The following is an 11631-nucleotide window of genomic DNA, read 5'->3' as shown; positions in this document are numbered from 1 at the left end:
TTATATACATATATATATAATAAAAAATAAATCAATAAACCTTAAAAGGACAACAACATAAAACATTTCTATATTCAAAAATACATTCTACACTCAAAGGACAGACATCCTTGGTGACAATAAAAGCCACAGATGAGAAGCAAGCAGTATGGTAGGATAGGGCCATGGGGCTATTTAGTGAGGTACTGCAATTTTAAATATCTAGCTAGGCAGAAGATGACATTTGAACAACTACAGGCAGGAAAAGAAGAACTGAGTCCAGTTGACATCAGGTATTTGGCGGGAGGCTGTTGTTGCACAGAGAAACAGCAAGCTCAAAGGCCCTCGGGCCTCCTCATCTAGTTGAGGAATAGTGAGTGTGGCAAGACTAGAAATAGGGTGTGGGCAATAAGATCTAAGGGCAAGTTTCTAATGACTACAGTAACTCTTTGGCTTACTCAATGCCCTATCTAGTAGCGATGCCAGGATTCAAGTAGGAGCTCCTGAATTATCTTTCCATCTGAATAACTTTATAGAAACCACTTTCTCCTCTGTCTGGACGCTAGCCAGGGAAACCAACCTCCTCTGGATCTGTGACACCTTTGGGCTGGGCCAGTGTTTACAGGAAGCAGGGAGGTGGAGAGAGAAGCTGGTAATATATAAGACCTGCTGATCTGCTTTGTCTTCCATGGCCTAGGACAGGTACAGATCCACTGAGGTGAAGGCATCATGGTGGTTCTGGCCCTGACACTCCTTGTAGGTGCAGTTGCTGTGTTCTCACTGGGCAGTCTGCTGTGGGTGATCTTCAGATATGTACGGACTGAACACATCCCTGAAGGCATCACTCACCCCATGAGGCTGCGGATACTCAGTTGCTTTCTCCATCTAACAATGACATGGGTGAGTCTCTGCTTTGCTCACTTCCTTTGCCTAAGGTTAGGACCAATAAGATACTGGATGCTTTGATACTACACACAATCCAAAGAATGCTTGCTTTCTCTATGTTTCCATTGCTGTAATAAAATACTCAAGACAATGGACTTACAAAGTGAAAAGTTTTTTTTTTTTTTTTTTTTTTTTTAGGAGCATGGTTTTTGAGGTTAAAACTTGTGCTGTCAGCCTGATGGTGTTAAGAGAGAGAGCACATATGGCCAAGGAAAGGACTGAGGGACCATAGTGCCTTTTTAAAAAATCATTTTTTTTAATTTATCAGACAAGCAAATGGACTTCTCCATGTATTTTATTGTGTGTATATCAGTAGACTTTGATCTTTTTTTGTTTTTGTTGTTGTTCTTTATTATTATTATATTTTCTTACATTTCAAATATTATCCCCTTTCCAGGTTTTCCCTCTGGAATCCCTGTATCCCATCCCCCCATTCCTCTGTCTCTATGAGAGTGTTCCACCACCCATCCACTCCCTCCCATCTCCTGGCTCTGGCATTCCCCTACACTGGGGTATTGAGCCTTCACAGTGCCAAGGGCCTCTCCTCTCCTTGATGTCTGATAAGGCCGTCCTCTGCTACTCTCTACGTATACTGCTAGATCCTTGGGTTCCTCTGTACTCTTTGGTTGTGGTTTAGTTTCTAGGAGCTCAAGGTGGTCTGGTTAGTTGATATTGTTTTTCCTCCTGTGGAATTGAAAACCCCTTCAGCTCCTTCAGTCCTTTCTAACTCCTCCATTAGGGACCCCATTCTTAGTCCAGTGGTTGGTTGAGAGCATCTGACTCTGTATTTCTCAGACTCTGGCAGAGCCTCTCAGGAGACAGCTAAATCAGGCACCTGTCAGCATGTACTTCTTGGCATCCACAATATTGTCTGGGTTTGGTGACTGTATATGGAATAGATCCCTGGGCGGGGCAGTCTCTGGTTGACCTTTCCTTCAGTCTCAGCTCCACACTTTGTCTCTGTATTTCCTCCTGTCAATATTTCGTTCCCCCTTTTAAGAAAGACTGAGGCATCCACTCTTCGGTCTTCCAAATTCTTCAGTTTCAGTTGGCCTGTGGATTGTACCTTGGGTATTCCTAGCTTTGAGGCTAATATCCATGTATCAGTGAATGCATACCATGTGTGTTCTTTTGTGATGGGGTTACCTCATTCAGGATGATATTTTCCAGTTCTATCCATTTGCCTAAGAATTTCATGAAGTCATTGTTTTTAATAGCTGAGTAGTGCTCCATTGTGTAAATGTACCACGATTTCTATATCCATTCCTCTGTTGAAGGACATCTGGGTGTTTTAACATAGTAGTGCATGTGTCCTTGTTATATGTTGGAGCATCTTTTGGCTGTATGCCCAGTAGTAGTATAGCTGGGTCCTCAAGTAGTACTATGTCTAATTTTCTGAGGAACTGCCAGACTGATTTTCAGAGTGGTCATACCAGCTTGCAATCCCACCAACAATGGAGAAGTATTCTTTTTTTCTCCACATCCTAGTCAGAATCTACTGTCACCTGAATATTTTGATCTTAGCCATTCTGACTGGTGTGAGATGGAATCTCAGTGTTGTTTTGAATTGCATTTTTCTGATCACTCAGTATGTTGAACATTTCTTTAGGTGCTTCTCAGCCATTTGATATTCCTCATCTGAGAATTCTTTGTTTAGCTTTGTCCCCAATTTTTAATAGGGTTATTTGATGCTCTGGAGTCTAACTTCTTGAGTTCTTTGTGTATATTTCCCAGTGCCCATGTGTTCAAGGCTTTTCCCCATTTTCTCTTTTATTAGTTTGAGCATATCTGGTTTTATGTGAAAGTCTTTGATCCACTTGGACTTGAGCTTTATACAAGGTGATAAGAATGGATTGATTTGCATTCTACTACATGCTGACCTCCAGTTGAATCAGCACCATTTGTTGAAAATGCTGGGTTTTTCCTCCCACTGGATAGTTTTAGCTCCTTTGTCAAAGATCAAGTGACCACAGATGTGTGGGTTCATTTCTGGGTCTTTAATTCTATCTACCTGCCTGTCTCTGTACCAATATCATATAATTTTTTATCACTATTGTTCTGTAATACAGCTTGATGTCAGAGATATTGATTCCCCCAGCAGTTCTTTTATTGTTAAGAATAGTTTTTGTTATTCTGAGTTTTTTGTTATTCCAAATGAATTTGCAAATTGCTCTTTCCAACTTTATGAAGATTTGAGTGGGAATCTTGATGGGGATTGCATTGAATCTATAGTTTCCTTTTGGCAATTGCCATATTTACTATATAAATCCTGCCATTCCATAATCATGGGAGATCTTTCCATTTTCTAAGATCTTCTTTGATTTCTTTCTTCAGAGACTTCAAGTTCTTGTCATACAGCTCTTTCATTTCCTTGGTTAGAGTCACACCAAGATATTTTATATTGTTTGTGACTATTGTGAGGGGTGTTGTTTCCCTAATTTCTTTCTCAGCCTATTTATCCTTTGAGTAGAGGAAGGCTACTGATTTGTTTAATTTAAAATTTAGTCACTTTGCTGAAGTTGTTTATCATGTTCAGGAGTTCTCTGGTAGAATTTTTGAGGTCACTTAAGTTTACTATCATATCATCTGCAAATAGTGATATTTTGACTTCTTCCTTTTCAGTTTCCATCCCTTTGACCTCTTTTTGTTGTCTAGTTGCTCTGGCTAGAACTTCTAGTACTATATTGAATAGGTGGGGAGAGAGTGGGCAGCCTTGTTTGCTTCTTTGAGACAGGATTTACCGGTGTAGCTCTGGCTGGCCAAGAGCTCCTTTTGTAGACCAGGCCTGCCTCTGCCTCCAGAGTGCTGGGATTAAAGATGTATGCTACCACCTCCTGGCTTGGGCTTTGTTTTTATACTCTACCTTCAGCCATCAACCCACGTCTTCAGTGACCTCCCACTAAGCTTTTCTTCCTGAAAGCTCTCCCACCTATCACTAGCATCACCCTGGGACCTTTCTCACAAGGGCCTCAGAGCAACAGAGGAAATGCAAACTTGTGGTACTCAGGAAAAAGCTTTCCTCCTTCTCTATTAGCCCTCAGTATTTTGCTCAGAAATTCTGAGTCCCAGCAACTACAGATCTGCTAGGGAGAGTCAGCAAGCAACGGAGTTAAGGAAACAGTTTGGGAAATTAGCTCAGAATATGAGCAGAAGCCCAGAACACATCTTAAAAAAAAAAAAAAAAACAGTACTATTTACTTATGTCATATGTAGAGAGAGGTGTTTTGTCTATATGTGTGACTGTTCGTGTACATGTACACACAGTACCTGCGGAGGCCAGAAGAGTGTTGCAGGATCCTCTGGGACTACAGTTACAGATAGTTGTGAGCTTCCATGTGGGTGCTGGGAATTGAACCTCGGTCCTCTAAAAGAGCAGCTGTTGTCTTCCTTGTCTTTTTAAGAACTATTTTTTGAGGCTAGGCTGGTGGCACATGTCTTTGATACCAGTACAGTGAAGGTAGAGGCTTGTAGATCTCTGTGAGCTTGAGGCCAGTCAGGTCTACATAGTGAGTTATGGGAGAGCCAGGGATACAAAGAGAAATCCTGTCTCAAAAAGAAACAAAAGACAAACTCACCCCCTCCCCCCCCAAAAAAAAAACCCTATTTTTTAAATGATTGTTATAGAAACTATTTAGCTTTTATACTGGTATATTTTTTTTTAAATTGTAGATTCTCCCCCTGTTCCCCTAACCTGTTCTCTCTTACACTTCCATGCCCGTATTTCCGATCTATCTTCATATCCCATAGGTCCTGTTATTCTGTTTCCCATTTTCACTGCCCGTTTCACCATCTCATAGCCTCCTTCCTATTTCATAACCCATAGCCACACTCAGAACCATTTTTACACACAAATATAAAAATCATAAGCTTGGGTTTGGGTATGAGAGAGAGCATGATTTACCTCTTTCTGAAATCTGGGTCATCTCACTATAACACCCCAAGATCTCTATACCCTACCACGGAGATGTCCGAGCATCCATGCTCACTGCTGCTCTGTTCACAATAGCCAGAAAATAAAGTCACCCTAGACACCCATCAATCGATGAATGGATGAAGAAAATACACAGTAGGAAACACACAGTGAAAAAATGAGACAGGGTCTCACTTTGGAAGCCAGGCTTGCCTTGTACTCAAGAGAGATCTGCCTTGTGAGTGTTGAGATTAAATGTGTGCATTGCTGTGCGCAGATGGAATGTTTACCCAGCCATAAAAGAAAATGAAAGTATATTTTTAGAAAAATTGTGGAACTGGGGATCATTATGTTAAGTCGAATGTACCACACTTAAAACAGTACCCCAGACCTGCTTTTGCAAATGACCTGACTAGAATCTTTGGTTTTCCCTTTGGCACTCTCGTTTGTGATCTACAGTTCAAGTTCCTAGTTACCATGACTCAGTTTCCTTGTCTGCTAAATAGGAACTCACAACAGCCCCTACTGCCTGTCATTTCTCAAGGATCTGGGAATTAAGTTATTCAGAAGGTATACCGTAGTAGCGACTGTGGTAGGATACGTCCTACTTATACATCATACACTGTCAGCATTGATTCTTTCTCTAATGGTGTGTTATACAATCCCTGTGTATCTCTGCCCAAGATCTGAGTTCAGAGATCGTTGGGGGGGGGGAAGTCCTAGGTAGAGTGCCTGGGGGAGCTTGCAGTCCACGGTAGCAGAGGCTGGCCAGTTTTCAGGAAGCTCACAAGGAATCTAGCTACAAATAGCTTCATGCGGAGGGCAGAGCCAGGAGTAAAGCATAGCAAAACAGCAGGGAGACCAGGGCTTGTTTACTCAAGGGTCAGAATGCAAGGACCCATAGCTTTGGTGAATAGGATAAAAATTACCCTATTTTCACTGCTAATCTCTGATTGTAGGGTTTCCTGCCGTTGGGAATTGGAAGCAGGGAGGTTAGCAGAGTACCATCTCCAGGGGCAGAATTATAATCCTAGCACAAGAGGAATCACAGGTGTTTTGAGCACAAGCTTTTTCATCTACTACAAACATAGAAAGTTGTGGTCCCCTCTTCCATTTGACACCACGGTGATATCAGATAGCAGCCATCACTTGTTTCCTTCTTGCACGTGCATCCTTTCGTCACACATTACTTGTCTGACAGTTATTTGCATATGAAACTGCTTTCCTGGATGAATTTGTCTAAAGAGCATTGTGAAGGGGAGACGGTGCCACTTCTAAAGTGCCTACTGCTCAAGCATGAGAACCTGGGTTCATATCATGAGAAGCAAAGCACAGAACTGAGCCTGATGGTTTGAGTTTGTGCCTGCAGCATGGGAGGAGGCACAGAAACAAGTGAATCCTTGAAGCTCATTAGCCAGCTAACTAGCTCAACTGACGAGATACGTTTCAGGTTCAGTAAGAGACACTGTCTCAAAAACATACAGTAGATGGGTCTATAAGATGGCACAGTGGCGAATGTCAGTGATTTCTATCTCTGGGTCCCACATGGTGGGAGAACAGAACTGACTCTGTCAAGTTGTCCTCTGACCACATGGCCACATGCTCTTTGGGTCACGAAGACACACACATACACACAAATAAATAAATGCAATGAAACAATAAATAATTGGCTAAATAAACATGACAGAGCAGTTGAGGAAAGACATCCAGTGTTGACCTCTGGCTTCCTCCTGCTTACACAGATGTGCATACACCTACGATAACAAGTACATACATTGCACACATCCAACGTAGGACACACACATCAAAGCATACATCACATACATACAATAGAGGACATACACACCAAAACAGACATCACATACATCTAACACAGGATACACACCAACAAAAAAAAAAAATGTTCTGAGATGAGTGCATGGGCTTTAATCACAGCCATTTTGGCTGTGATTTAGGACTAGAAACTTCCAGAAAGACCCAGGACTGTTCATTTACTTACGTATTTGATTTTTTTCATACAGTATATTCTAATTATGTTTCTCTTCCTCCTATCCTCCCAGATTCTCCCTATCACCCCCAAGTTTCACTCCATGCCTCCTCCTCTTCCTCCTCCTCCTTTCCCCCATCTTCCTCTCTCTCTCTCTCTCTCTCTCTCTCTCTCTCTCTCTCTCTCTCTCTGTCTGTCTCTCTCTGTCTCTCTGTCTCTGTCTCTCTGTGTCTCTCTGTCTCTCTCTGTCTCTCTCTCTCTCTCTCTCTCTCTCTCTCTCTCTCTCTCTCTCTCTCTCTCTCTCTCTCTAGAGAAAACACAAAGCAAAGAAAATAGAACAACAGAAAACAGAGGGGAGTCTGGAGAGATGGTTCAGTGGTTAAGAGCACTGATTGCTCTTCCAGAGGTCCTGAGTTCAATTCCCAGCAACCACATGGTGACTCACAACCATCTGTAATGGGATCCAATGCCTCTTCTGGTGTGTCTTGAGACAACTACGGTGTATTCATATAAAATAAATAAATATTTTTAAAGAAAGAAAAACAGAGAGAAGCTGGGCATGGGGGTGTATGCTTTAATCCCAACACTAAGAAAGCAGAGGCAGGTGGATTTCTGAGCTTCAGGCCAGCCTGGCCTACAGAACAAGTTCAAGGATAGCCAGGATTACACAAAGAAACTGTCCCAAAAATACTAACAACAAAAAAAGTAAAGAGCACAAGAAATATACATAGAAAATTGTGAATCTGGGGCTGGAGAGATGGCTTAGTGGTTATGAGCACTGGTTGCTCTTCCAGAGATCCAGAATTCAATTTCCAGCAAACAGATGGTGGCTCACAACCACATGCAATGGGATCTGATGCCCTCTTCTGGTGTGTCTGAAGACAGCTACAGTGTACACATACACATAAAATAAATAAATCTTTAAAAAATACTTTTTAAAAAAGAAAGTAGGAATCATAATAGATAAACAAAAAATAAGTAAGGGTTTTTTTTAAGCCCAAACAAAGCATTGTAACACAAAACATCTTCAAAAGCATCATTTAATTTTTGTATTGGTATCTGCTGCTGTGTATGGAGCCTCTCTTAAGTGTGGTTTGTGTACCCATTGAGACTCCACTGGAGAAAACCCATTTTTCTTTTTTGAGTGGTTGTCACCTGGAGACAGCTTCTTGGTTAGGGGTGGGGGCTTATATGTATTTCCCCTCTTAGACCTGGGACCCCATCTAGCTTGTACCTGTGTAAGCTCTGTGCGTGCTGCCACGGTCTCTGTGAGTTCAGATGTGTGTTGATTCTATTCTGGCTGGGGGACACGGTTTTCTTGATGCTGTTTATCCCCACTGGTTTTGTAATCATTATGCCTCCTCTTCCCTCTGAGTTCTTAGGGGAGGATTTTGGTGGAAGATTTCCCATTTAGGACTCATTGTTCCAAGGTTTCTCACTTTCTGTTCATTGTCCAGTTGTGGGTCTCTGTATTGGTTCCCATCTCCTGCAAAAGGCAACTTCTCTAATGATGACTGAGCCAGACACTGGGTCTATGAATACAGAGGAATATTGTTATTGCTACATTTATATTATTTATTTGCTTTTGTGTCAAAAGCTATTAACTCTTAAAGATAACACAACAACCTGAAGAAGCCCCATGTACCACCATCTGCGTTGACATCACTGACCCTAGACAAACACATATACCTTCTCACTCCTTACCCCCATTCTTAATTTTCTTAAAGAGAAAAACCTTAAGGACCATATTTTCCAAAAATATTTCTGTAGATGCCATGGAAAGATAGGAAAATACCCTAGTCTCCTTCTTCAGAAACATTACCTTCATAGCAATAAATATTTGGGAGACCCAAGTTGTCTGACTTGGAAAGAAGACAATTCCCAGACCACAGGTAAAGCAAATGTCTCCAAAAGGAAGACTCAGACATTGTCCAAAAGCCTGGTTTGTCATGTCTGGCATGCAAAGTATCTAGGAAAAGGAGTGGATCTGACAATGGAGGAACCACATGGGCCTGGATAGGTGTAACTTTAACTGCAGGTGCTTCATGAGGATGCTGAGAGAGAGAGAGAGAGAGAGAGAGAGAGAGAGAGAGAGAGAGAGAGAGAATGCAGGAGGTCTGTGGTCCAGTTTCATTAATATTATTTTCCAAGATCCTTCTTCACACCTGGAGAGGGTAGATGTAGCCAACAGGCTCCAGACTTCATGTTAAATAATTGTTGCATAAACAGTCATAACTCATTGCTTCTTCTTTATTTGACAGGGAATGATTTTTGAGAAACTGGGACTCTGTTATGCACCCCAATTTGCCAGTTTTCTGCATGATCTGAAGCCACTCAAAAACGATACTGATGTTGTGGTCAAAGATCTTCACTTTGGGACAATCCCTGTGAAACTATACAAGCCCAAGAAACCTTCCACCATCCCAAGGATTGGAATCATTTTCTTCCATGGTGGTGGAACCATCCTAGGGAGCTTGAGTAAGACAGAGCCTTTCTTCTGGCTTCTTTGACTTCCCTGTCACCCTGCTAAATGGGCTGGAAAGAATGGTCATTCTGTGGGGCTAGAGAGATGACTCAGTAGTTAAGAGCACTTCCTGCTGTTCCAGAGGACCCAGGTTTGGTTCCTAGCACCTATGTTGGGCATCATACAACTGCCTGTAATTGTAGCTCCAAGGAATCTAACTTCTTCTTCTGGTCTCTGTGGATACCTTCAAACATGTATGTATAGGTAAAAGTAAAATAAGTATTAAAAACTTCCTCCTGGTAGACAGTTGACTGTCAGGACTAAAAAAAAAAAAAAACAGGGCAATTAGTAGGCACAGATCATTTGGTGGTATATTATGGAATGGTCTAACCTGTTCCTAAGCAGATATGAGAATAACACACACCAAGTCACTGTACTGTATTCATTATAAGGGTGTTTTTGATAAGTGGTGAAATATATCAGTCATGGTTATCTTGGAGACTGTTGTTCTGGCAACTCACAGAAGCAAAACAGTAAGAAGGATATTTACTCTAAAGCCAGAAGCTATTTTATGACCTGGTCAGATAACTCAGATGCTCTGTTTACAAGAAGAGGATAGCTACAAATGCTGGAGAAAGACAAATGTCCTAGTAAATGTGACATTTGGTTTTGTTTTCCAGGAACCCACCACAGCATATGCTTGCGTTTGTCCAAGGACTGTAACTCTGTTGTCGTTTCAGTTGGGTAAGAAAGGATACAATGGGAACATACAGGCAGACAACCCTGATTCATAGTGACAGGGTCTGAAGTTTGAAGCCAATAGAATTGGAAAGAACCATGGGGGAGGGCTGGGCTGTGAGGACCCAATAAGGAGAGGCAACAAATGGAGGAGAAAGGGACAGTGGATGGAAGTCCCTTCCTTGGTGCATATGTGGCTAAAGACATCATTTAACTCTACCATTTGGAGGCATATGGGAATGGTCGTGGTCACTTTGCTTTTGGATGGAAGAGTTCATTAGGTCTAATAGCTCAGACAGGTAACATTTCCTCCACCTAAAGTCAGCAGTGCCCTGCATAATCACCGAATCACCTAAGCAATGTCATATCGGTCCCCAAGTGCAACAGCAGCTGCAGGTGGCAGATGTTAGGATTTTGTGTCTACTGTGTGTTTGGGGCCTTGCAAATCTCTTCCTATACAGACTTCAAAGGCAGACTGGGTATATGAGATGTTAGTCAAGGGTACTTGGGAGTTAGGCTGAGCGCTGAGCATAATCTATGGCCCTTGTTTCTTCTTCTTTAGATACAGAAAATCCCCCATGTACAAGTACCCAGTGATGAAAGATGACTGTGTAGTAGCCACCATCCACTTTCTGAAATCACTGGATGTGTATGGAGTGGATCCAGCTCGTGTGGTTGTCTGTGGTGACAGTGTAGGAGGAACTGCAGCTACTGTGACTTGTCAACTGTTAGTGAACCGAACAGATCTCCCCCGGATCCAGGCTCAGATTATGATCTACCCTTCCCTACAATTGGTAGATTTTGGGAGCCCTTCTTATCAGCAGAATAACAACATCCCACTGCTCTCTTCAGACCTGGCCTTCTACTGTTTCTGTTGCCACCTAGACGTGAAGTCTTCCTGGAAAAGTGTCATAAAGAATGGTATGCATTTGCCTCCAGAAGTCTGGGAGAAATACAGAAAGTGGTTGGGTGCCGAAAACATCCCAGAGAGGTTTAAGAAGCGAGGTTACCAATCTATACCCTGGGGACCAGTGAATAAAGATGCTTACCAAGAGATAAAGACAGCACTGAACGATACCTGCTCACCCCTCCTTGCAGATGATAGTATAGTGTCTCAGCTCCCAGAAGCCTGCATTGTAAGCTGTGAGTATGATCTTCTCCGGGACCATTCTCTCTTATATAAGAAGAGGCTGGAAGATCTGGGGGTGCCTGTGACCTGGCATCATATGGAGGATGGCTTCCATGGAGTGCTTAACACCATTGACTATGGATTATTGAGCTTCCCTTGCTCCTTACGAATTATGGACCTGATTATCCAGTTCATTAGAAAGTTCTGACCCTTATTCCTTCCTGGGGGTGCTTCACCAACCTAGTCTGGATTATAAGATAGTCAATGTATGTTCTTTATCATGAATGGAGAGGATGCAGGGAGAGAAGGATGGAGTGGAGCTCTCTGTCCTTGTTCACTATTGGGGAAAGTAGGAACTGACCATCTTCAGCACCTATTTGAGAGAATGAAACTGCATGAAGCTTGTTCATAATCCCCTTAGCTAGAACTCAGGCTGTTTGGGCTGATTGAGACTGTATGGTAGATGTATCTGGTTGAAT

The 11631-nt window shown here is 42.2% G+C and overlaps 1 protein-coding gene across 1 annotated transcript; it reads left to right on the top strand.

Moving 5' to 3' along the window:
* Positions 1 to 708: 708 nt before the first annotated feature.
* AADACL3 (arylacetamide deacetylase like 3) lies at positions 709 to 11360 on the top strand (the record flags this gene model as incomplete). Its single annotated transcript, XM_080920827.1, has 4 exons — positions 709 to 879; positions 9083 to 9299; positions 9966 to 10029; positions 10586 to 11360. The coding sequence occupies 4 exons, from the start codon at positions 709 to 711 to the stop codon at positions 11358 to 11360; spliced, it is 1227 nt and encodes a 408-aa protein (XP_080776953.1).
* Positions 11361 to 11631: the final 271 nt, after the last annotated feature.

The sequence above is a fragment of the Micromys minutus genome (genome assembly GCF_963924665.1).
Source record: "Micromys minutus genome assembly, chromosome: 9".
NCBI classification, from domain to species: domain Eukaryota; kingdom Metazoa; phylum Chordata; class Mammalia; order Rodentia; family Muridae; genus Micromys; species Micromys minutus.
This window is presented reverse-complemented; position numbering and strand designations above follow the sequence as displayed.